This window comes from Rhinolophus sinicus, linkage group LG04 (assembly GCF_036562045.2).
Source record: "Rhinolophus sinicus isolate RSC01 linkage group LG04, ASM3656204v1, whole genome shotgun sequence".
NCBI lineage: Eukaryota > Metazoa > Chordata > Mammalia > Chiroptera > Rhinolophidae > Rhinolophus > Rhinolophus sinicus.
The window spans coordinates 178,469,461-178,496,380 of record NC_133754.1 but is presented as its reverse complement, the minus strand read 5'-3'; the positions used below and the strand labels follow the sequence as shown (position 1 = coordinate 178,496,380).

Here is a 26,920-nt window from a genome sequence, read left to right as displayed (position 1 = left end):
CGCCTGGAGCAGCTGTGCTCCATGCGTGTCTCATCCTCCTCTTGGGACCAGTGGGCTAGCTGGGCACGTCCTTCTTATGGCAATGAAAGAATCACGAGAGAACAAGCCCAATAGCACAGCTTTTTGTCATGCACCCGAATACCCTATTGACCAAAGTGAGTTGCATGACTGAACCCAAAGTCAAGAATGGAGGGCCACGTTACGCGGCCAAGAGCAAGGATTCAGGGATGGGTGAACCTGGGCCAAGAATGTAATCTACCAGACTCCTCCATGAGTGTCCTCAGCTCTCCCTTCACTCCCGCTGTCATCATTGCTCCCTCTTTGATGACTCTAAAGCCCTTGGTTCCCCTTTCCTGGTTTAGATCATAATCTGCATTGCTGTTCTGTGTGCTGGGCAGGGCTGTGTCTCTAGTCCTTGTTCCCAGTAAGTAATAGCGATGGAGAGAGAGAGAGAGAGAAAGGAATAGGAACAGGGGTGGGGTGGGAGGGCACTACGGACAGGACTGGCACCTCAGGGCAAGGGGAGTAGAGGAAACAGGACAAATGAGGTGGGAATAGGGTGAGTTAGGGAAGTACCCACAATGCCAGTGAGCTCAATTGTTTGTGTTATCAACTTCTTGGAATATTGATCCATTTCTAGTATTTTAAGCAGTCATTTTACATGAGAAAGAGTCTTTCTGCCTTTATTTTTCATGTCTAATGGCTGCATTGTCCCTTTGGCAGCCCCTGCGTGATAGGAGGCTTAGGCGGTAGAAATTTTCTTTGTGCCCTTAGAAGGAGTAATCAATTTGCCATTTATGATCGGAGCTTCTTTCACTGCTAAGATCTCTCCAACTGCTGTACTTTTGAAACGAAGGCGGCCTGACTCTATAATGCATAAGATTACATTAGCACAGTGGCAGACTCAAACTCTTTTCTTGAGACGCAATTACTTATTTATTTCTGGATGAGGTGGTTCCTAGTGCTACATATTATTTTGAGTAAACAGAAGGATTGACAATATCGATGCCAGGAGGGTGGGCTAGATTGATTCTGAAATGGTCAGAAGTCATTTCTGGACAAACTCAGGGAATATGGTGGGAGAGAGGAAGCAGTGTCCTTGAAGAGCTCAGAGGCCTTCTGAAGAGGGGCTGTAAATCCCCTGAGCTGCTGCAGCCTCACTGGGATAAGTGTGAGCTCTTCCAAGGGAAACGCTTGTAAGTGAATCAGTCATTTGCACATGTTTATGTTGCTTAAGGTGTTAAAAATAAATCTCTTTATATTTCATGTGAAAAAGATCCAGGGGAAAATTCTTCAGTGGATTTATGAACTCCTTAGTGGTGTTTCTGGGGTTGGTGGAAGGATTTCTCCTCTTCTCTCCAGGTCAGTGTCATCTCCTAGGGCCACCTGAAGAGGCCAGATGTGGATGGGGGTGGGGTGGGAAGGGGGCCCAGGGACCCACAGGCCTAGTGACTCAGGCTGTTTGATTCTTTGTGAACTTGGGCAGTTCCCTTAACCATGCTGGGCCTCATTTTCCCAATTTATCAAATGAAGGGGTTGGATTAGATCAGGGCCCCTCAGGGCCATGGGGATCTCAGCTTTTGTTTTATATATTATGTTTCTGTGTAAGATTTCATTAGAAGAAAAGAGGTTTTTGTTTGTTTGTTATTATTTGTTTTTTGCTAAAGCTACTGGTCTAAAGACTTTTAAGTTTCCTTTTATGTCCAAATGGCCTAGTATGGCAGTTCTAGTCCCAGGTGGTGGCAGGCTCCGGCAGTGGGGGCTGGACAGGCCGGCTGCAGCCCTCCTCCTCTCCGGAAGGAAGATGGGGAGAGGTGGGATGAGGAAGTAGGTGCGAATTTCTTGGAGAGAGAGGAACCTGAAAGCTTCTGCCTCATAAACCTGTTTGGTAAAAATTTGGTCACACCATGAGGGTCTTTCAGACCCCCAAACATGTCACCTCAGCCAGGGCCCCTGCCCTGGTCTGGGAGTGGCCACCACTGCGGCACCCTCGGTGGAGATGAGCATCTAGAGGTGGCAGGTGGCAGAGCATGACAGCCGTGAGAGAGGCTGGTGGCCACAGAAGAAGTGGGGCACTTGATGGAAGCACAGAAGACAGGCAGGCCCTACACAGGATATGCAGGAGGGAGTGAATGTGGGAGCAGCCATGCAGTCCCCACCAGGGCTGTGTACATGGCCCGGGACGTCCTCGTGGCATAGAGCAGGGTATAGCGGTCATAGGTCATGGCAGCCAGGAGACATCTGTCAGTTACACCTGGGACAAGGAAGAAGTACATCTGGGTCGGCAGCCAGCCAGGGAGATGGAACGGTCGTCAGCCAACAAGTTAGCCAACATCTGGGGTACAGTAACAGAGGTCAGCAAAGGACAGATGGGCCAGGAGGAAGTACATGGGTGCATACAGGGGTGGCCTGGTCCAGACGGTGGCCACAGAGTCCATTACCCAGGATGCCCGCCATATACAAGACTGAGAATAGCACAGAGAGGGACCACCACTGTCCTGGACTTGTTGTCAGTCCCAGTAGGATGAATGGGGCTCCCTCTAAAGACGCATTGGCAACATCCAGGGCCAGCCTGGTGCTTCACCTAGAACCCCAGGTGTTCCTTTTTACCGATGGGTCATCTCCCCAGTATCTAAGGAAAAGGGTGAAGAGCAACTAAATTGCTCAAGGCTTCCTGGCCATGAGGAAAATCATGGGTTTGGAGTCAGAACACCCTATACACAGGTGTTACAGTGGGCAAGTCATTTTACCTCCTCTAACCTTCCTTTTTGGGCCTTGTGTTCCCCGTCTGTAAAATACGGGAGCTGAACCAGGTGATCTTCAGGGCCAGTTCCAACTTTGATCTTTTGTGATTTTAAGCAAAAACAGAACAAAGAATATCGCCCAGAATGTGGACCAGAGAAAGAAGAAAATTTGAAAGAAAAGATAAAACAGAGAGAGGATCAAAACAGCAGGTAAGGGATCTAACGGACATTTATTTCAGGAAAGTACAAGTGGAAAAAATATGAAAAACAAGATGGAAAGGAGGAACATATCAAAGAAATAAAAATTCCAAATCTGTAGGGTACACATGTGTATATCGAAATGAATGTGAATCCAGTGGAACACCTAGACCCAAATCATGACTGTTTAGAACATTGAGGAGCAAGAGAAGATCCCAATACCTCCCGAGGGCACGTGCGGTAAGGATCTAATGATATTCCGATAACTAGACCGCCCTCAAATGTTTCATCATCAACAGTAGACGATAGAACACAGTCGAACAATATCTTCAAATTCTGAAGGAAAAATGATTTGGAACCTAGAATTCTATATAAACCCAAAATATCAATCAGATGTGAGAGAAGAATAAAGAAACTTTCAGACTTGGGGAAAAAAAAAAAGCAAAAAAGTACGAAAGAATCTGGATGACTCCCCATATCCTGGAAAACTTTTCCCATGAAATCAAACATTTGCTGAGAAACTGGTGCAGACAGACAGACACACCTACCAGGCACAGAGGCTTAACTCCTAAGGATCGAGGTACCTTGTTTCAATGCCCCCATTTTTTCCTGTCCGAATCTCATTGCAGAAGTCTTGGACAATTCTCCAAAAAGGGGTCTTAAAAGGTGAGGGGTTTGAAAGCACAGGTTTGCTGAAGGCTATGCTGAGGCCATCCCTGTAGTGGAGCAATCTCCTGATTTATTTCCATGTCCTTCTTTATTAAAAAAATTTTTTTAAATACAAAATCAAATAAATGCCCTAGTGTCTTCCTTTTCTTCCCCCATTGGATAAAAAGAATCTTCTGGCTTTGGCTCCCAGTATGGCATCGTTTCTCAAACTCCCAATCACGTCCCACCTTCCAGGAGGGAAATACGGTCAAGGTGAGTGAGTACGATGGAGGGAGGGGGCAGCCTGCTTAGAAATGGCAGGAAACTGGACCTTCCCTGACCTGCATCTGAATTGGTCCCAGTAAACATTCAAATACACCGAGCTATTTGCAGACACATCCTTATACAGTCACAAACACACTGTGAGGGCATGCAAGCCTGGGTCGCCTCCGGCTAGTCTCTGCAAATACGTACACAGGCATGATCAACCCTGTACAGGGATGTGGACCCAGCACACACATTCACACCTAAGTAAGCAGACAGGCATAATCACAAGACCTACGGACTCAGCCCTTCATACACATAATCAGATGGTGAAATGCAATCACAAAATAGCCCTGAGGTCAGAGGGTGACGATCAGTCACGTACCCCTGTTCACGGAGGCTCATAGCACTGTGACAACTACTGGCACTTGTCACGCACACCACACTTTCGTTGACCACCTGTCTGTGTAATTACTCTCCCAGTGCCTATCACAGCCGATCCCCTCGTTGATCACAAAATCGTATCCTCATGCACAGCCTCAGGCCCCCTGCCCTCACCTTCACACATGGCTACGCTCATAGGCTCATGATGGGTCACAGCACAGATGTGCCACCCTAGAGGGGCACATTCTTAGAAACACTGCCCCATACCCCAACAACGTCTTTGTACAGTGATGTTGACACACAACCACAGCCTCACACAAACAGCACATCTCACACCACACACATGACTCACGTTCACAGTCACACACAAGAAGACAGATCTGCATACTCTCCAGCCTGGCCCCAAGTGTACACTCTGGCCTCTCCACGTCGCAGGAGGAAACAGCAGCAGGGACCAGGAGTAGCCTACCATTGGAGGGTATGAGCCTCACTGATGGGGTCTGGGGGCCTTGGGAGCACCTTAGCTTCTCTCCACAAGCGGCACCCTGTTCCCCTGGCCCATGTCCCTACAGCAGAAGGCAGCTTGGCTCTGGGGCTTGTTATCCTGTCTCTCTAGAGCCCCATTTAATGGGTGAGTGCTGCCTCCACCTCGGGGGACATTCAGGAGCCCTATGCATGGTGACGCTGCTGCTCCTCAGCCTTTGTGAAGGCCAGAGAGAAGCCTCAGGCTGACTCCTGAACCCCACGCAGAATGACTGGGTGCAGGGGAGCTCAGTGTCTACAGCAGCAGCTTCTGGGGCCAACCTGCCTGTCCACGCAGCTGTTGCTGGCTTCTTGTAGGAGGAGTAGGAGTGTGGGAGGGACTGTGCCTCTGTTGACAGTGGTCATATGTACGTGTGTGTGTGACTGTGTGTGTATATGTGTGAATGTGTGTGTGTAGGGTTGTATGCCTGTGTGTGGAAAGAGTGCTCGTGTCTCTGTGCAATCAAATGTGTCCATGAGCTTGAGTGTGTGCCTGAGTGGGCCACTGTATCTGTCTGTGTGGGTGGCCACACCTATGAGAGTGTGTCTTTGTGTGTGAATGTTTCCGATAGGGGATTGTGTCTGTGTTGGAGGGGATATGTGTTGCTGTGTGTGTACTGCAGCCTGAGAGAACTGTGCCTGTGTGTAGCATTGCAAGTGGGAATGGCTTTGCATAACACAGTGTTGGAGCACCATGAAGGGTAATTTTAAACATATAAACTTTCACTGATGTCCTATTGCCTATTGAATAAAGTCCAAATTTCACTACTTGATATCCAACCCATGGGGTATTCTTCCCATTCCCAGATCCCCAATCTTCAAACTTCCCTCCACTTCTTTCCAAGCACATCCCTCTGAAGCTAATTAAATTGGTTTCCTTAGAGTCTCCAGCACACGCTGAGCTCATTTAATCTCTAGGCCCTTGTGTGTGTGCACTTGTCCTCCCTCCATGGAATGCCCCTTCCCTGAAGCCGTACCCATGCTGCAGGGCCCAACTCATTTTGTGCAATAAGTGACCTGTATCAGAGCCTAGTCTTCCTCACCCCAAACTCCTTTTGTCTTTATTGCCTGTCTTAGTAAGTGGTGTTCAAAGAGGCTTAAAAAGGAAATACTTTTTTGGAATTGGGGAGCTTTACTGGGCATCTCACTTTAGGAGCGAGGATCTGTTTCTCTTCCTTTATTCTCCAGATTAGGCTCCGTTATTGTCTTCTAACCCTGTCTCTTTCCACTTGTTTTCTTATCTATCAAGAAGGCCCAGGAGCGTAGCCTGAAACTTTACGTTCCCTCTAGTTGATGTGTAGGATTTACGTAATTATCGTATCTGGCTACTCCCCTGATGCTAAACATGTGGAAGGACCACGGACATCCTGTACGGCCATGATGACAGAAGCGGCCACATGCCTCTGGAAACTTTCCCCTCATCGTGCTGAGGGCTGTTTGTCATGAGAGGCCAACAAGAAAAGACCACAGAGGAGGTCTTTGAGCATAAATGTCACTGAATTGGGGGCAAAACTCACATTCTCAGTCCCATGGCATCCAACTCTTCTGATAATACCTCCAACGATTGTCATGGCACATGAGTTGTTATGCTTATAGGAGGCAAGACTGGGAAAGGATTATAAAACCTTGTGATGGGAGAAGGGGTTTTAATTTACGTAAGCCTTCGTCACATGTGCTAAGTTTAGGATATTGCACCCTCTGCTCTAAAAATACCAGTTCTGTAGGAAATAGTGATCAACCACCCTGGTTTGCCCAGGACTGTGGGAGGTGATTGGTTCTTAAGACACAGGACTTGGAGTTTAAAACTGGGACAGTTGTGGGCAAACCAGGATGAGTTGGTCTCCCTGTCAGGAAATCTATAAAATTCTTTAAGATCTGAGGAGATGGTTTTACCAGCATCCCTCTCACCAATAGTCTGGGACCTCTAAGAAGACCATACTTACTAAGAGGGAGGATCCTGGTCCCAGTATCAAGGGGCGTCACCTCCCCAGGGAGCCAGGATGAATCTTCAGTCTTCCTGCAGTCAGTACCTGGTGGCTGACTTCTCCTTGAAAGGAAGTGGAGTGGTGAGGTCAGCCTCTGGCTGGGGCCCAAGGAAGACTCCATGGGAGCCAATTAGATGGTGAATGAAGAATCACTTGACTCCTATACCTCATCACCCTTGGCCTCATCTCAGTCACAATCGGGGGAACTAGGAAGGGGATCTGGGAGGAGCTGACATTTGACTCCAGCCAAGCTCCAGCTCTCCTCAGAAACTCCTGCCATAACTCCCGGGGTCCACTCTTGTCTTGCTCCTGCATGAAGGGGCTCCCCAGGCAGAATGCAGTGCCTTGGGCCTCGCCCATTTATAACTGAATCAAGGAGACCAAGAAAATAAGTCAATATTGTGAACTCTGGGGGGATGAAAGTCTCAAGACAGTAGGTCTGAAAGGCCAAGGATGATCCCAGGCTTGGAGCACTGTGGTTACCTTTGCCCAATAGATTAGGGTTGTGGTATTCTCTCTCCTAACCCCAATTCTACCTCTCGATGTTGTAATCTCAACACATAGCAGTCTACTCTACCTGACCACATGCTAATCTGGGCATGCTCATAACTTTGAATGAAACTTAAATCCACCATAATCAACTCTTACCCTTAAACTTGAAGAAATATTAACCATTATCCATAACCCTAAATAAGTCTTAAATTAACCTACCCCAAACATGTCAATTTGATACTTAAACTACTCTTCTTATGCCTAGCTTTCATCTAGTTCTGAACTTAGCTAACTGTAATAACTAGCCTGTGACTTAAACTTAGCACAAATATGATCCACACACCAATTTAATTTAGTTTAAATTTAACAGATTTCTAATATGAAATGCACTCTAACTTAAATTTAATCTAGCAATAAAAATGACACCTGCGCTCCAATCTCAAGTTGTCCTGCACTCTAACACTCATGCTAACATATTTCTAATATTCCTAATGAGAGCTCAAATTTACCCAAACTCTGACTCCTAAATGTATCCCAAAGCTACTATTAATTCAAATCAACCCAAATCCTAAAATTTACATAATTTTAATGCAATCCTAAATTTTTCAGATGGCTTTTAAATTCTAAACCTAACCCTGGCTCTACCCTAATCCTAGTCGTAGCTGTAACCTGACCCCTAACCCTCACTCTAGTCTAACCATAACTTTAATCCCAACGCTTTCCTGACCTCCTATCAGAGGCCTGAACTAACCTAGCCTTGGCTCAATCCTGACCAAACTCTCGGGATTTTAGGAATGAGCTTGTGTATGTCCAGTGCTGGTCAGCCATTTCCCTGAGAGATGCAGTAATACGAGGCTAACAGGGAGGGGCCTTTGCCTCAGCAGAGTCAGGCCTGTTGTTTGGTGAGCGGGCTCTGAAGGTGCTCTCTTGAGGTCAAGGAGAGCAGGTGCGGACAATGGTCATGAAGACCCTTAAAAGCACAAGAATCTAGAAACACTTGCAGCCAACCCAGCTCTCACCTGGGAGTTCTTGAAATCCGCCCCTTACAAATACAATGGCAAAGCAAACCTATGTTAGTTACTTCCTGGTAACACCTAGGCGCTTTTAAACCCGGAGGAACCTAAGGCAGCTCCCTCGCAGCTGGAACCTGATCTCGGTTCTGGCTCTAGGCCGCGCTCTAGCTGACCTCCAGGTTCCTGACCCCCTTCTGTAAGCTTCCTTTTCTCCCCCTTTTCAGTCCCTCAAATAATGACAAGAGACACCTAAGCCAGAGGACCATCTACCTTTACCAGCAACAAGGGCGAGCAAGTGTCGTCACGTCTTCACCGCCAGTCCCGCCCCGCCCTGCCCCCTCAGGCCACGCCCTGCCCCCTCAGGCCACGCCCGGGCACCCCGCGCCCGGACAGCAGGACCGGCTCCAGGTCCTTCTGAGCGCCTCCTTGACCTCCTTGTTGCGGAGGCTGTAAATGAGCGGGTTGAGGGCCGGGATGACCAGGGTGTAGAACACGGATGCCATTTTGTCGGTGTTCAGGGCATAGCTGGAGCTGGGGCGCAGGTACATGAAAATGAGTGTCCCGTACAGCATGGCCACCGCCACGAGGTGGGAGCCACAGGTAGAAGCTGCTCGCCGGCGGCCCTCGAGCGAGCGCATGCGGATCACAGCCGCAGCGATGAAACCGTAAGACACGGCGATAGCCAGCATCGTGGCCGTCTGGATGAAGCCACACACGGCGAAGAGGAGGAGTTCGTTGAGGCTGGTGTCGTCGCACGAGATGGCCAGCAGCGGAGGGATGTCGCAGAAAAAGCTGTTGATCTCCCGGGAGCGGCAGAAGCTCAGGCGGAAGGTGAAAGTCGTGTGGACAAAGGCACTCAGCGCCCCGCCCACGCCTGATGCTCCCAGCAAGGCCAGGCATAGGCGCCGTGACATGGCCGTCGTGTAGAGAAGAGGGTTTCCGATGGCCACGTAGCGGTCATAGGCCATGGCTGCCAACAGGCAGCACTCCGCGTCAGCCAGCCCGGCAAACACAAACATCTGGAGGGCACAGGCCGCGTAAGGGATGGTGGCCTGGGGCAGCAGCAGGTCCACCAGCATCTTGGGGCCGATGGCGGAGGCATAGCAGGCGTCCAGCAGGGAGAGGTTGGCCAGGAAGAAGTACATGGGCGTGTGGAGCCGGGCCTCCACGCGGATCAGCACCACCATGCCCACATTTCCCAGCAGGCCCACCAGGTAGACTGGCAGGAAGATAAGGAAGAGGGTCAGGCGCAGGTCCTGACGATCTGTGATGCCCAGGAGGATGAATTCAGCAGGGACCCCCCTGGCCCCGGTGAAGTTCTCTGGCGTCATCCTTCTGGACGGAGACTGAGGTGCGGCAAAGCAAAGGGGAGAGAGAGAAAGATCATGACCCATGGAGGAGAAAGCTGGGAGTTCCTCCTGGGAGTCCGGCAGATCTGGGTTTCAGTTTCAACTGTGTAACAGAATTGCTGTGTGACCTTGGACAGGCCATAAAACCTCTCAAAACCTTTGTTTCTAACTCTGAGACATCACTACAGGTTAACCTTCAAAAAACGCAGGCGTTCTGGATGAGTCACTTTTGTATCTACAATTCTGAGGACGTTGCCTTGCATGCAGTAGCTGTTCAATAAATATTTGTTAAGTGAATGAATGATGAATGGGATGATAGGGCCAAGGATTGAAAACTCCACGACTCTATATGCATGCTCCCCTCTTGTTTCCCAAGGAGGAAAAGAGACAATGGAGTGGGTGGAAAGAGTCTCCTGATAAAGGGTAACTCCTATGGGTCTCGAGGTTTGCTGGGAGGACATCTTTCCACTGGGGTAAGACCTGGGAAAGAAGAGTTCAGCAGTGGTTGGCTGGTATCGTTGAGGGGCGCGGGGAGCAGGAGGGAGTGGCAAGAACAGAAGATTTGAATGCATTCCTGGGCCAGACTCTTCACCTCTCTGAGCGTCAATTTTCTCATCTGTGTAATGAGAAAAAAGAGCTGCAAGGATTCAATGAGCTAATGCACGGAAAGCATCTCACTGAGGCCCTACCACACAGCAGGCATTTAACGAAGGTCCGGTGAATTGAATTGAGCTGAGCTCTAGCTGCCTTGCCTCAGTACTGGAAGGAAGCAACTTTAAGGCAATCAAAAGTAGTGTAATTTCCAAAAAATGTAATGTTGCTTCACACGCTTGTGCTTTTACACTCGATCCCTCTGCCTAAGACCCATTTCCTCCTTTTGTGTTTGACAAAACTATCTCTGATGGAAAGCCTTCCCTGATGTGCTCAAAGGAAATGCAGCTTCTCCCTTGTTTGTGCCCTGCTTACATCTGTCACAGCCCTTCATCATTCTACTGCACGTATTTTTTATGTGTCCATCTCTCCTGTGGCCTTTGAGCTCCTTGATTCAATATTCATTCAACAAACATTTACTGAATGCTACTATATGCTAAGAAGGGCCCGGCAATTCATTTTTACACTTCTAGGGTCTGGTATATAACCAGTACTCAATAAATATGAGTTGAATGTACGAAACAGGGAAGAGTATGAACAGTGGCAGCTGCAGACTTGATGTTGAGCCCGGGGTCCACCACTTTCTGGTGTGTTCGCTTCAGGCCAGTCACTTTGCCTCTCCCAGCCGATCTTCTCATTGGAAGGGAGGAAACATACTTGTGTGTCTGTTGAAGGGTCCTAAGAGGAAATAGGTGACCAGCACAAGGCCTGGAGCTGAGTACATGCTCTTTCCCCTTCCTCTAAGAGACGTTTAGATGTTTGGGACCTACTGTGCCTGGTGAGGGTGATGAAGGCCTTCCTACAAAGCACAGCTGGGATGAAAAAATTGGATGGTATCACATGTCAGTGAGGTTGTGCTGGTGGGAATGTAAACAAGACATTTGGAGGACAATTTGGCCTTTGCTACCCCCAACTGTGCATCCCCTAATGTCTCAGTGGGCCTGGACTGTTACTACAAAGCACCATAGGCTGGGTGGCCGAGACAATAGGCAGTTATTTCTTGCATTTCTGGAGGCTGGGAAGTCTGAGTTCAGGGTTCCATCACAGTTGGGCTCTCTTTCCAACTTGCTGATGGCTGCCTTCTTACCATATCCTCACACGTCACAGATACAGAGCAAGCTGTCTGGTCTCTTCTTGTAAGGGCACAAATCCCATCACCAGGACTGTACCCTCATGACCTCACATAAACCTAATCACCCCAAAGGCCCCACGTCCAAATACTATCACATTGGGGGTTAGGGTTTCAACATAGGAATTTGGGGGGGCACACAAACATTTAGTTCATAACACCTAGAAATTCCACTTCTGGGTGTTTACTTTTGAAAGCTCTTACACATACAAGGAGACATTCACAAGGCGACATATGCCAAACGTTAGCCAAACCTAAATGTTTATTAGCAGGCTCATGGATGGGAGTTAAACAGGAATGGATTCAATTTAACTGTATCAATGTGGAGAACTCTTAAACACATATTGAAATAAAAACATAGTTTGCAGAAAAATGTACAGATTGATGAAAAAAAAAGAAAACAGTAGCACCATGTTTTCCCCAAAATAAGACCGGGTCTTATATTAAGGTTTGCTCCAAAAGACGCATTAGGGCTTATGTTCAGTGGATGTCATCCTGAAAAATCATGCTAGGGCTTATTTTCCAGTTAAGTCTTATTTTTGGGGAAACACGGTATATATTATTATGTATATATATTTAAATACTGCTGGTTGTTCCAACCAGAGATGGGGTCCCAGCTAAAGGGCCCTAGGGCACCCTAGAGGGTTTCATCCCCTTTGCCCATCCCCATATCCAGAGTTGATCCTTCTTATCTTTTAAGCTCAGGGGCCATTTTTTCCAGGAAGCTTTATCTGAATACCCAACCACCCAGCTTTTCAGGCTGGAACCCCGCTCACTTGGCTCTGTATTGTAGCCCTACCCCATTGCTTTATAGTTATGTAAGTATCTCCCTCACCTAAATGAGCATTTGGGACGATGCCTAATTCTTCCCACTCTCTTTGGGGACACAGAATTTTAGGGATCTTCCCCTCTTCCTTGGTGGGGTCACTGGTGGAGGTTAGACAGCCTCTAGGGGAAAAATGTGAGGTTCCCACTCCACCCAACTACATGTTTTCCTTGAACAAAGTCAGCTGACTGGCTGAAATTCTGCACCCAGAACCCAGTTGGTGGCAACCCCCTGTGTGTTTCTGTCTGTCCACATGAAAAGCAAACAGCACTCACCTTCATAAAGTGGGGAGCAGAGCTGCTTCGAGTGCCTCTCCTTTTCTCCATCTGTAAAATGGGAACAATGAGACTTCAGGCCTTTTAAGGTGCTTTAAAATTTGGGGTGCAAAGATTCCCAAACTTCAGTAAAGTAGCTCTCATGGAGTGAGTGTGTGTGTTTGTGTGTGTGTGTGTGTGTGTGTGTGTGTGTGCATATGCACAAAACATAAAGAGTTAATTCTCCAATAATTTCTCTTTGTTGTCTTACTACCCATGAGGAGTAATACTGACGTTCTCTAGAAGTAATACTGACGTTCATCTTTCCTTGAAGGTAAGAAAACCAAGTTCCAGAGAAGGAAGGAGACTTGTTCCAAGACACAGAGCTATGAAGGGAGAGAGTTGGGGCTTGAACTCAGACTTGGCTCCAAATCCAATTCTCTTTGTCTCTAAGCAGAGACCCTAATTACTGGTAGGTCTCTTAATAGATTACCACGTTTGTTGTTGCCACTGTCATGACCTAGTTCTCTCATCGTGAGATTGAGCTGATTGGACCTGATCAGTGGTTCCCAGTGCACTGTGTGAACTGGTGTCATTAGAATTCCTGGTGGCGCTTTGTAAAAAAAAAAAAATCATATGCATATGATTTTATGTATATAATATATTCACCATACACAGTGCCCAGAAGTTCCAATTCAGGGCAGGGCTCAGAAAACTGTACTTAAAAAAATGTTCCTGGTGATTCTGATATGCAGCTTGATTTGAGACCCCGAGCAGCAGTCGTTAATGTGCATAGGAATCCCCTAAGGATCTGATTAAATGCAGATTCTATCTCAGAAGGACTGGGGCAGGGCCTGAGAGGCTGCCTTTCTAACAAAACCCCAGGTGATGGTGCTGGTTTGGGCACCACGGTTTGAGCAGCAGGACCCTAGGTCATACTGGGCAGCGTTTCCAGCTCTGACACCTTTGGATTCTAGCTTTCTGATTGGTTCTCTTAGCCTCTTCCTGCTAGATCCTTTTTCTCTGCTGAAATCTTTGTTTTGACTCCTCTCTCTCCAGGCCCCGCTATACTCATGTACACATTTAAATCTGGTGAGGCTGGCCTCCTGGCATTTCTCAATATGTGGCTTGCCAATTTCCTATCAAGTTTGAGTTCTTAGCTCATTCTTCCCCAGCACACAGACATTTGACATGTCTTGGTCCTGACGCCAGCAGCTGTCTCCGTGGTGGTGTGTGGTCACTGGATTGGTAGGACATACCTAGAAGATGGAGGTGGGTGGAGAGGTCTTCTAGCAGAGCAGCTTCAGTCCAGCCTTTGGGGTAAGAATGGCAGGCGGAGGTAGCAGGGACGTGCCCCACCCCAGAGGAAGGAGCAGAGGGACTTATACTCTTTCTCAGACCCTGAGGGAATGGCCTCTGTTTTCCTCCTGACTGCTCCTTCCTTCTCCACTGTCCTGGACTCCATGGAGACTCTCTCTCCACATTTGTTGGGGACTCTGTGACAGCTAGTGGCAGGGGAATGCCAGGGATGACTCACTCTTTGGTGGTTGGGGAGGTTGGAAATATTTGTCTGAGTGGGTCCCCAGGCTCTGCGTGGGGGAGACAGCCATGCTACTTGATGAAAAGTGTCCTTTTGGCTCACGTTTCCCATCCATTCTTCAGGACTCAATATTTTCCTTATGAATTATGATCTTCTACACAAACACAGATTCTCCTTGTGGTTCTTCTAACCCTTCACATTGTTCTTCTCGCCTGAAATGTCCAGCCACTTCCTTGTCTGGAAAACTCTTCCTTTTATTTCAGAACCGAGTCAAGTACCACCATTCTGTAGGAAGCCTTCCTGCCTCTGCAGCAGAGACACTCTTTCCCTCTGCGCATCTTGGAGACGCACTGTGCACCAGAACATGAAGCCAACACAAACAAGGAAACATATGGAGTCAGCGCTCAGAAAACTAAACCAGAACTCTTGGCATGGGCCCAGGCACAGGTGATTTTTAAAAGCTCCCAGGATTGAAAACCACTTGGACTGTCCATCTAGGATTAAGAACTGCTCCCCAAGAGATGGCACTGGGGCTGAGTGTGAAGTCAGGACTGAGTGTCTCAGCCTGTGGGGAGTACATGGCTATGGGCTGGGAAGCTGACCCTAGAATCCCCTCATTTCTGTGGTGTGTCATAGGCCAACCTGTCATTCATGTTAGCAGAGTGTTCATTAGTTTGTTTGTTAGAGTGTTCATATCGCAATCCACTGTGTTCTGGGTTTATGTTTAAGATCCTAATGATGAACCCAACAGCCATAGTCCCTTTTCTCATGGATCTTATAGGGAGAAAGAGTCAGAATTAATAAAAACATAGGGGAGAGCATTTTAGGTGGGAGTAATGGCATGTGCAAAGGCCTGGAGGTGAGCGTGCAAGTGACACATTTGAAGACTTAAAGAAGGCCAGTGGGGCTGGAGCTCAGAAAATGATGGAGAGAGAGGTGTGAGTGAGCCTCGTGAGGTAGGTAGATGCCAGATAGTGGAGCCTTACAGGCCATCTAAGTATTTTTATCCTAAAAGCAGTGAGTTGCTACTGAAGCTTTAAGGAAGGGCTGAGACATCATGAGATTTACATTTCCGAAGGATCACTCTGATTGCTGTGAGCAGAAGGGGTTGGAGGGGAGACCAGTGAGGAGCCTGGTCATAGTCCAGACTCGAGATGATGGTGATCTGATGAAGAAAGGGCACGTGTGGGACAGGGGGTCAAACCAGCAAGCCGCCTTTGAGAAGGCAAAATACTAGTGAAGCCGATGAAAGCTCTGGGCATCTCTCAGGCAGGGCTGCCTTTAAGTGAGCTGTGTCTGGAATTCTAGAAGGCATGGGATGGGCATTGTGGCAGAGACAACAGATGCAGGGTGTCCTGTGGGGTCTCTGGTCCCACTCCCCACATAAGAATGCAGGATATGGTGAGGCCAAAAAGGAACACCCACAGAGCCATAGATAGGAGAGTCACACCACTGTAGTCTCGCTGGAGGCTGGGTTGGAGACACAGGAAGCAGGAGTCACACTGTCCGCAACCTGCCATCCTAATTGCAATCTGTGCTTGCCAGCCACCATCTTCTTGCTAGCCCCCATTTTCTGCTAGTGTAGCCACAGCAATTATATTAGTGGCCAATGACGCACTGGTTACAGCTGACGGCCAACTAGCCACAGCTGATGGCCATCCAATCACAGTTGATGGCCATTTACTACCTGAGCCAGCACCTTTCCACGTGAGGCCGAGAGCCTGGAAACTGCTCTCTAGGACTTTGTCCCCACAGAGAGAGTACCCTTAGGATTTTGGCCCCAGCTCTGGAAGGGGGCAGAACCTAGCACACCCCCAAAAGAGCATCTGCTCCTAGCAGTGTACACAGGTAGAGCCTTCCACTCCAGGTAGAACCTTCTATAAGGAACTACATATCCTGTAAGAACTTCCCTTCCTATTAAGGGTGTGTGGGAATATGTTTCATTGACCCACCTCTCCCATGGCTCAGGTTCTCCTATTTGCAGCACAGGAGACCCTGTCCACTGTCTCTAGCAATGCAGGTGCCGCTAGGCCCTGTAGCTCCTCCAAATGCCTCCACCTCTATTTCAGCAGCCTGTAGAGAGGGAATGGGAGAAGTTCTCGTGAATGCCTCACATGTAGATGGGTCTAGCTGGGGCAACCCGCCCACACAGGCTGCAGTCACTGTGGGCAGCATTTAGCCAATGCTGACACCATCTGGACAGAAACAGGAATGAAGTGTAAGCCAGGGGGCTGAACTCAGAGGTTTGGCTGGCGATCACTCACTCGTGATCTAGTTAGTGACTAATACTCTTAATTCATCTGATATTACCCATATTGATCTAAAACCTGGTCTTCGGCACCCACTATCAATAACATTGGGCATGGGTATTCTTTTTCTGTCACATCAAACTGCTGACCAGAGGGTTCTAACAATACCACCGTCAGAGCCCTGTGTGGCTTCGTTCAGGTTTGGGATGGGTTCCTGTGGCTTACCCTGGGTTATGGACATTTGAGCACCTGGGCACCTCTATGCTGGGAACAGAGAAAAATCACCCTAAACAGGACCAACCCAATTGCACCAGGGATGTGGTATGGATAGCACCAGAATGGTGTCATTCTGTCACATTAGAGGACAGTGACTGGTTTGGCATTGACTGGTCGTGTTGCCCAGGTATATATTGCGTAGCTGCAAAGGGGATTCGATCGTTGCATGGCATAAATCTCTGGCCATGGCTTCCACCTGTGTGGGCCACTGCACCCTGGGTTTTCCCTGGGCACAGGGGAGAATCCACCCTAAGGTAAGAAAAATCGCCAACCTTTCTCTTCCTCAAGGCCAGATGGACACATTCTGTTTTCCACGTACGATTGTTTGGCTGCCATCTTTGCTGCCTTTGTTGGCCTGGAGGACATCATACCACCCATAGAAACCCTTATTAAAGTCACCTGCCAAGCCTTAAATGACAGCCAGCAAAGCCTGAACAGTGAAGTATCGCTAATGAGAAAAGCCCTCCCCACAAATAGGAGGCACCTGTGCCAGGATCCAAACAGAGTGTTGTGTGTTCAGGCCTAATGAGTCGGCTAATGCATTATCTTGAGTAAATCACATGGGGACACAAGTGAATGCACTGAGTGATCCGACTGCCAGCATAGAGGACTTAATCTGTGGTTCAGACCATGGAGTTCTTGGTGGAAAAAACTGAATTAATTTGGGAATCATCTAAAACTGTGTCTTCTCTTGCATGTGCCTACTGTTGCTGTTCTATCTGCCTCCAATACAGCCAGGCAGCCGCCAAATGAACCACTTTCATGCTTGTGAAACCCCTTGCTGACCGCTCAGGACCCGTTGTGGAAGAGGCGGGCATGTAAGATTGTGAGAGTCTGTCAAGAGGGATTGTGGGCAGTTTCCAGGCCCTTGGCCTCACATAGAAAGGTGCTGGCTCAGGGAGTAAATGGCCATCAACTGTGATTGGATGGCCATCAGCTGTGGCTAGTTGGCTGCCAGCTGTAACCAGTGAGCCATTGGCCACTAATATAACTGCTGTGGCTACGCTAGCGGAAAAAATGGGGGCTAGCAAGAAGATGGTAGCTGATCCTGCAAGCGGCAGAATGAGGGTTGAGAATTGTGCGGCTCCTGCTTCCAGTGTCTCCAACCCAGCCGCCAGCGAGAATATAGTAATATGACTCCCCCATCTATGGCTCCATGGGTGTTCCTTTTTGGCCTCACCGTATCCTGCATTCTTAGGTGGGGAGCGGGAGCAGAGACCCCGCAGGCCGCCCCACACGACAAATGGCGCTATGAGCAGGATCTCCCGCACGACACATGGCGCAGCGAGCAGGGTATGGTGCCGGCCAAAGCTCCCCGAAGGGCGGTGGAGCAGTTTGTGTGTACGAACACTCAGTCTCACAAAGACCAGGAGGAGCAGCTGCCGGAGAGCTGGACCCCCGTGGAGGAGTGGGAAGACATGGACGGTTCCCCAACCAGCAAAGACTGGAGAAAGCAAAGGTCGTTGTGGCCCTCTGGGCTGGGAAGTGCTTGCTGAGGCAGCCCGGATGCAGGACTTGTAGTCCCAGGAGGAAAGGCTGGCTGAGTCCTCCTTGGGAGATTAGGGTGAGGTCAAGGTCATCCCTCACCCCCAGGACAGCCCTGGTGAATGACTATGGACTATGGGGAATTGCCTTCCATCCCTAATTTAATGGACAGCTTGACTGTTTGGGAACTTACCACCATGTAGTGGAACTGGCGGATGTTTGCTTTTGTGTCTTGACCGGCCGGCATCGAGACTATGTAAGCACCTTGACTGTGAGCTGCTGTTATTCCAGCAGGGTACCCTGAGGGGCCCAGAGAGAGAGAGAGTGGCAGTGCCCTGAGAGCCCTGGCTGAGCCCAGGAAGTCTGGCTGTGCCCAGAGAGAGTGGCAGTGCCCTGAGAGCCCTGGCTGAGCCCAGGAAGTCCGGCTGTGCCCAGAGAGCCTGGCTGTGTCCAGGATATTGCATTCACCTCCAGGCTCCTCACACAGGGCCCCTCGCAGAAGATTGTGAGGCGAGAGCCTGTAGGGGTGGAGTGTGGGAACAGAGCCCCAGAAAGCAGTTTCCAGGCTCTCAGCCTCACATAGAAAGGTGCTGGCTCAGGTAGTAAATGGCCATCAACTGTGATTGGATGGCCATCAGCTGTGGCTAGTTGGCCGTCAGTGGCTACGCTAGCAGAAAAAAATGGGGACTAGCAAGAAGATGGTGGCTGAGCCTGCAAGCGGCGGAATGAGGACTGAGAATTGTGCGGCTCCTGCTTCCAGTGTCTCCAACCCAGCCGCCAGCGAGAATGTAGTGATATGACTCCCCCATCTATGGCTCCATGGGTGTTCCTTTTTGGCTTCACCGTATCCTGCGTTCTTAGGTGGGGAATGGGAGCAGAGACCCCGCAGGCCGCCCCGCACGACAAATGGCGCTGTGAGCAGGGTCTCCCGGACGACAGGGATGAAGTCAGGGAGGTCGTGAGGAGGACACGACCGCCAGTTGACCTGAGAGCTGCATCCGGGCAATCGGAGGCTTCTCACTGCTCCCCTGGCCTTGGACTGGAAGTTCTCCCTGCCGTTCCCGCAATGGGAGCCATTGCAAGGATGCAGCCTTGAGAGAGCTACATGTTGAGACCACCCGGGTGATATATGTGACCGAACCCCATTAAAGCCTCCATATAAACTTGAAGATTGTAGCTGGCAGGTGTGGAGACCTACTTGGCTTGCAACCACAGCTGACAGACTGGTAGGTAAGTTCCCTTGCTTGTTACACCTGCCACCTATCGATCTGGAGCAGTCGGCGTCTTCGGTCTCTCCCTGCCCTCCATGTTCTGGGCCCAATTTGTGAACAAAAAGGTGGGTCCTGTCCCTCTCCTCTGTGGCAGCTAAACTATGCTTTAAATAAGTGGCGGGTCTTGTGTGTGGGTGACCTTCCTATTCCCTTCTATCTTTCGCAAGCATTTTCTCTAACATACCTTTTCCATATCTAATTATGTTTTGGCTTTTGCTTACTGTAGGAACTGAACTGATACTATAGTTAATTGAAAAGTTTCAACAATTGTGTGCTTTTCAGGTTGTTTCTATGGTTATTCAGTTATTTGGTGGTCTTTGGTTATTATGAATAAAGCTTCTATGAACATTCATGTACAGGCTTTTGTATGGACCTATGTCTTCTTAGTTATATACCTAGGAATGGAATTGCTGGGTCATATGGTACATTCTATGTTGAACTTTTTGAGAAACTGCCAAACTGTTTTCCAAAGTGGCTGCATTATTTTACAAACACACCACTAATGTAGGAGGGTTCACCTTTCTCTCATTTCTTGCCAACATTTTGATATTGTCCATTTTTTTATTATAAAAGTGAAATAGTATCTCATTGTGGTTTTGGTTTGTGCTTCCCTAATGACTAATGATGTTGAACATTTTTCATGTGCTAATTGGCCATTTGTGTTTTTTGTTTGGAGAAGTATCTATTCAAATCCTTTGTCCATTTTTAAATTAAATTATTTGTCTTTCTATTGAATTGTAAGAGTTCTTTATGTATTCTTAATACAAATATCTTATCAGCTATATGATTTGCATATATTTCCTCCCTGTCAGTGGGTTGTTTATTCACTCTCTTGATGGTACCTTTTGAAGCACAGAACTTTTTGATTTTGATGAAAGCTCATTTATCCATTTTTTTTCTGTTCCTGCTTGTACCTTTGGTGTCATATCTAAGAAGCCATTGCTTTATCCAGGTCACAAAGATTCACTCCCATGCTTTCTTCTAAGAGTTTTAGTTCTTACATTGAGGTCTATGATCAATTTTGAGTTAATTTCTGTGTGTGGTATGAAGTAAAGATCCAACTTCATTGTCCCAATACCACTTATTGAAAATACTACTTTTTTTCCATTGAATTGTCCTGGCAACCTTGTTGAAAATAAATTGACCATAAATGTAAAGGTTTATTCGTGGACTCTCAATCCTATCCCTTTCATCTATGTATCTAGCCCTGTGCCAGTACTGTATTGTCTTAGTTACTACAGTTTTATAGTAAGTTTTGAAATCAGGAAGTGTGAGTCTTCCAACTTTGCTCTTCTTTTTCAAGAATGTATTGGCTATTCTTGGTGCCTTGCATTTCTATGTGAATGTTAGCATCATCTTGTCATTTTCTGCAAAAAAAGATAGCTGAGATTTTGATGGAGATTGCATTGAATCTGACTTATTAGTTCTAATAGTTCTTTTTTTGGTGGATTTCTTAGGAATCTTTAAATACATAACATCTGTTATCTGCAAATAGAGATAATTTCACTTCTTTCTTTACAATCTGGATGTCTTCGACTTCCTTTTCTTAATTGCTCTGGCTGGAACCTCTAGTACAATTTTGAATTTAAGAGTGGACATCTTTATGCTATGCTTGATCTTAGAAGGGCAGGAATAGAGAGGATAGACGAAAGGACAGTGGAACTATCATGTCCATGTGATTAGAGTGGACTGGAGTGACTCGGTACTTTATGCAGATGGTGTAGCACTTAAACTGGGTGGGCCTGGAGTAGAGGAAGTGCCACAGAGGGGAAAATGACATTCAAATAAAAGGCCCCGAGGAGAAATGTGTGTGGCATATATGAGTCAATGATAGTTCAAATGTAGTCAGCATCCTATTTGTTAATAATTAGGAGACAAGAAATGGACAGGAAACTCTTACAGAAAATGGGTGACATGAGGGAGAGAATCACTTTAATATTTGATATTATTCTAAAAGTCATATGTTTCAGTAAAAAACCAACACTTTGTATACTAAAAACCACTGAATTATATACTTTAAAAGGCTGAATTTTATGGTATGTGAATTCTATCTCAATAAAACTTATTAAAAGTAATACATCATACTGAAAGGGAAAACCTATTCATAGGAATTCTGCATAGAGAAGGGTTTTCTAATGATAACACTGGCAGAAGAGTCACAAAGATATATTTTTTATTGGTTTCAGATATGTAAATTGAAAACTTATATATGTCAAAAAATCAGAAAGAAAACTGAAGGATGAAGGATGATTGGGCAGTTTGCACCATAAGTAAGAAAAGTGTAAAGTTTAAAATTTTAATATAGAAAGGCCTTATACTAGTCTTTAAAATAGTTAAATGATGTGAAGAAATAATTAACAGAAGAATAAATAAAATTTATTTACAGACAAGACAGCAATCAATTAGTAAGCAAAACAATTACATAAAGAGGTACCTTTTTTTGCTTATTATATTTGCAGCAATTAAGTCAAAAATTAGAACAGAAAATATTGGTAGGATGCAGAGAAAGCAGGTCTCTCCCAGAATGTCAGCTGGAATGTAAATCATTAACAGTTTTGTGAACTCTTTTAACAATATGTATCATGAACCAGAAAAATGTTCCACCCAGCAACTCCAGTCCTTAAAATTTATTGTAAGGACATGGGGAGATTTATATAAATGGTTTATTCACAATGATTTTCCTTGTGTTATTATTTATAGTAACAATAATTAGAAAAATCTAATCTAAAATGGAAGATTATATATAAACATGGCACCTGCTTCTGCTATATTATGAAAATGTTTATGAAGATTTATTAATAGTGTGAAAAACATTCATATTATAAGATCATGTGAAAAATCAACATCTTAACAATATAAGATCAATATATAGAAAAAAGGGCCATAAAAATTTGTGTAAAGTATTCACGGTGGTTTCTTTTAAGAAGGGATTTAAATTTTTTTCTTTATATTTTAGACATTTATTGTAATGACACAAATGATTTCTCAGTTGGAGAAAAAAATAAAACAAAGTTTAAAAAGTAAGGAATACAGACTGGTCATAACTGACAAATAAGAAACAAATTCACCTGCCAGAGACAAAGATCCAATCCCAGATAGGTGACAGTGGACAAATATCTTAAGCTTTCTATACCTAAGTTCCTTTTCTAGAATATTCTTGCCCTTTCAGGCCACACACACAGATGCTGCCTACTTGGTGTCATATTCTCCATTTTGAGACCAAAGAGTTGTGTTTCTTCCAAGGCAGGATCAGAATTGGTCCCGGAAGCCCAGTGCCTTGACTGACGTCCTGACCTGCCTCGTCTTGCCATCATTTCTTGTTGCTGGGGAAGAATTTGTAGTCCTACAATGTGCTTATATTGGGCTTCCTCCTAGAAGGAGGGATTTGCTGGCATTTTTGGTGTTCCCAACTCTGGATTGAACCTGCTTGGATTAATTTAACCACTCATTGAGTCACCCTGGAGGGACTGCTGGTCACGCGCACTCTCTGGGCTGCAGCTCTGTGCTCGGCCTGCTGGTCCTATTCCAATCCTGCAAAGTCAGAGCCTCCATTTTGTTTCTCTTTCTTTGTTTGTTTCTTTGTTTCTTTGTCTCTTTCTCTCTCTCTCTTTCATTCTTTCTTTTTTTTGCCAGCTTTTTCTTCTTCTTTTCATTCTTTTTTAAAAAAATTAGTTTCAGGTGTACAAAACAATGTAATAGACATTTTTACCTCTCACAAAGTGATAACCCCTCTCCCCCAATCTACTACCGCTCTGACATCACACACAGCCGTTACATTTCCACTGGCTCTGTTCCTTATGCTGTACTCCAGTTTCTGTGAATATATATATATATATATAAAACTAGAGTTGACATTCCTTATTATTCAGCTTCAGCTTCAGGTGTACACTGCAGTGATCAGGCACCTACACCATCCATGAAACGGTCTCCCTAATAAGACTAGTGTCTGTCGGATACCCTACAAAATTTTTACAACATTATTGCTTATATTCCCTAAACTGTCTTTCGTATCCTCGTGGCAATCTCGTGGTTACCATTTGTGCTTTCTAATCCCCTCACCTTCTCCCTCATCCCCACCCCCTCCCATCTAGCAACCCTCAGTTTTTCCTCTATGTCTCTGAGACTGTTTCTGATTAGTTTGTTCATTTATTCTGTTCTTCAGATTCCACATATAAGTGAGATCATACGGTATTTGTCTTTGACTTATTTCACTTAGCATGATGTTCTCTAGGTCCATCCATAGCTTTGCAAATGGAACAGAATAGAGAGCCCAGAAATAAATCCATGCCTATATGGTGATTTAATCTACGACAATGGAAGCAAGAATTTACGTTTGGGTAAAAACAGTCTATTCAATAAATGGTGCAGGGAAACCTGGACAGACATATGCAAAAAAATGAAACTGGACCACCTCCTTACACCATATATAAGAATAAATTCAAAATGGATTAACGACTTTAATGTAAGATCTTAAACCATAAAACTCCTAGAAGAAAATATAGGAACAAAATTTGCAGACATTACCCCTAGTAATATTTTTACTGATATATCCTCTCTGGCAAGGGAAGTAAGAGAAAAAATAAACATGGGATTACATCAAACTAAAGTTTTTTCACAGCAAAGGAAACCATCAATAAAACATAAATGCATCCTACTGAATGGGAGAACATATTTGTCAATGATACATCTGATAAGGGGTTAATATCCAAAATTTATAAAAAACTCATTCAGCTCAACACCAAAAAAACTAACAACCCAATTTAAAAAATGGGCAGAGGACATGAAGAGACATTTTTCTAAAGAGGACATACAGATGGCAAACAGACATATGAAAAAATACTCAACCTCAGTAATCATTAGAGAAATGCAAATAAAAACCACCATGAGATACCACCTCACCCCAGTCAAAATGGCTCTCATTAATAAATCAACAACCAACAAGTGCTGGCGAGGATGTGGAGAAATGGGAACCCTTGTGCACAGATTGGTGTAGCCACTATGGAAATCAGTGTGGAGGTATCTCAAAAAACTGGAAATGGAACTACCTCATGACCCAGCAATTCCACTTCTAGGTGTCTATCCAGAGAAATCCAAAACACTAATTTGAAAATATTTATGCACCCCTATGTTTATTGCAGCGCTATTCACAATAGCCAAGACATGGAAACAACCAAAATACCCATCGGTAGATGACTGGATCAAGAAACTGTGGTACGTTTATACAATGGAGTATTACTTGGTAATAAGGTGAATGAAATCTTATCATTTGCAGTGAAGAGCCTCCATTTTCTTGCATCTGCTTGTAAGGTTAAGCATCCATGCTATCTTGAATGTGTTTCTTTCAAATTTATAGTGTGCACGTCCAAGAAGAAGGCATGTTGGCAAGTCTGGTTTTCTACTCTGGGGAAGGACTTTTTATGGGGTGCAACATCTTCCCCAGCTGAAGAGTCTCCACAAAGCCCCCTTCATGTCCCTGTTCCTCAGGCTGTAGATAAAGGGGTTCAGCATGGGGGTCACCATTGTGTATACCACAGATGCCACCATTCCAGTGTCTGCTGAATAGGATGAGGAGGGCTGGAAATACACCAGAAAGATAGTTCCGTAGAAAAGAGTGACCACTGTCAGATGAGAGCCACAGGTGGAGAAGACTTTGTGCTTCCCCCCAGCAGAGGGGGCCCTGAGGACGGTGGACATGATGTGTGCATAAGACACCAAGATACAGGTGAGAGGGACCACACCTGAGAGGGCTACTTCAGCAAACATCATGATCTGAAAGATATGGGTGTCTGAACAGGTAAGTTTGAGGAGTGGGAGTACGTCACAGAAGAAGTGTGGGATGGAATGGGAGGCACAGAAAGAGAACTGAGTCATCGGAAAAGAGAGTGAGAAGGCCAGGAGGTGGGAGCAGAGCCAGGATGCAGTGACCAGTAACAGGCAGCGTTGGGGACACATGACTGTGGTATAGTGCAGAGGAAGACAGATGGCCACGTAGCGGTCATACGCCATCACAGCCAGCAGGAAGTTATCCATCAGGGACAGTGTCATGAAGAAATACATCTGCACGAGGCACCCAGTGTGGGAGATGGTGTGGTGCTGTGTGTGCATGTTCACCAGCACCTTGGGGACAATGGTGCAGGAGCAGCAGGTATCGATGAAGGACAGGTTGGCCAGGAAGAAGTACATGGGGGTGTGGAGGTGCCGGTCAGAACCTATGGCCAGGATGATGAGCAGGTTCCCCAGCACGGTGAGCAGGTACGTGGCCAGGAAGATCCCGAACAGGAGAGGCTGCTGCTCTGGGTGTTCAGAGAAGCCCAGGAGCAGGAAGTCAGACACGCTGGTTCGGTTTCTAATTTCCTTTTAAGGCAGAGACATTAGACAAGGATCTCGCTTAAACAAAGATAGACTTTCAATGTTACAGAGTCCAAGGACTTTGGTCTGTTTTTCTCTATTCCTTGAAGAGGTCACCGAGACTTACTAGTAGCTGTAACTTCTGGTTTGCACATATGTGCACATATGAGGGCTGTGGATATTGAGGCATCAGGGATAGATGTGGTTTGGGGTCTAGAATCCTATGATGTAGCAAGTTTTCCCCATGAATTGTCTGAATGGGACTGAACTGGGTTTCACCTAAAAGAACTTGTTCAAATATAATTCCCTTAAGAAAAAACACCTTTAGAACAAGTTTAGTCTTAATTTCATTGTTTTATTGTGGAGCTCATTTCGGGGTCATGCACGTACTAGGATTTACTGGTCACAGAAGGTGCTGTGTGTGTGTGTGTGTGAGTGAGTGAGCATGTGCGCACTTGTGTGTATTGAGGGAGATGAAAACAGGACTAGTTTCTTCAGAGAGGAGCCAGCTTACACTTAGGTCTGGAAGTGTGCTGGGAGTGCCTGGCTCCCTTGGCCATTCTAGGTCTTTCCCATGAGTTAGTCTGGTTATGAGAACGTTGCAAACGGAAAACCACTTTATCATAAGGGCACATTACTTTTAATCAACAATCTCACCATCAACATCTTTTGATATCGGGGCTTTGGCATTCTAGAGTTGGGATCGGAACCCTTTCTCTGTTCTTTATTCTCAGTCTGACCGTGGTCAGTTACTTAACTCTGAATCTCTCTTTCCTACTTAGTAACTACTTCATAAACCCATTGAAGTTATTATTGAGATAGTACATATGGAGGACACGTGACTATTAAGGGGAATGCGGTGATTGTCATTGTCAGCAGTAGTAGATGACGTATGAACCTGGGACGTATGAAGCAGTGGAAAAGCACTGGATGACTTGCTTTACAGATCTATTTCTTGCATGTCTTTTTTTTTTTTTAATTTTTTTTTTAATTAGTTTCAGGTGCACAAGACAAAGCAAAACTTAGACGTTTATCATTTATATCCCTCACACTGTGTGAACCCCCCTCCCCCCATCCACTATCCCTCTGTACGTTCCCCAAATTAATTTTCAAACCCCCATGACCATCTTGTGGTTACCGACTATTTTTCAAAACATGTCTTTTAAAGTTGGGAAATATTTACTCCCTCTGACCCTTGCTTTTCTTATCTATGAGAGAAGTAATAAACCTACCTGATAGGCTTGTTGAAGAGACCAAATGCTGGAATCAGTTGAAGTTTTTTCATAAACCAT

The 26,920-nt window shown here is 46.1% G+C and overlaps 2 protein-coding genes across 2 annotated transcripts; both read right to left on the bottom strand.

The window, feature by feature from the left end:
* Positions 1-8,609: 8,609 nt before the first annotated feature.
* On the bottom strand, positions 8,610-9,581 carry OR5C1 (olfactory receptor family 5 subfamily C member 1). The gene has a single exon (XM_019728971.2). The coding sequence runs from the start codon at positions 9,579-9,581 to the stop codon at positions 8,610-8,612; it is 972 nt and encodes a 323-aa protein (XP_019584530.2).
* Positions 9,582-24,695: 15,114 nt separating this feature from the next.
* Positions 24,696-26,920, bottom strand: LOC141571276 (olfactory receptor 1N1-like). The gene is made up of 2 exons (XM_074331545.1): positions 26,861-26,920; positions 24,696-25,634 (listed from the first exon to the last, which is right to left on the bottom strand). The coding sequence occupies exons 1-2, from the start codon at positions 26,918-26,920 to the stop codon at positions 24,696-24,698; spliced, it is 999 nt and encodes a 332-aa protein (XP_074187646.1).

Excerpts from the sequence above, each read along its gene's own strand:
- OR5C1 (XM_019728971.2), bottom strand. The coding sequence starts at position 9,581 with ATGACGCCAGAGAACTTCACCGGGGCCAGGGGGGTCCCTGCTGAATTC.
- LOC141571276 (XM_074331545.1), bottom strand. The coding sequence starts at position 26,920 with ATGGTTTATGAAAAAACTTCAACTGATTCCAGCATTTGGTCTCTTCAA. Across the intron at positions 25,635-26,860 it reads CTCTTCAACAAGCCTATCAG|GAAATTAGAAACCGAACCAG; the intron begins GTAGGTTTATTA and ends CTGCCTTAAAAG.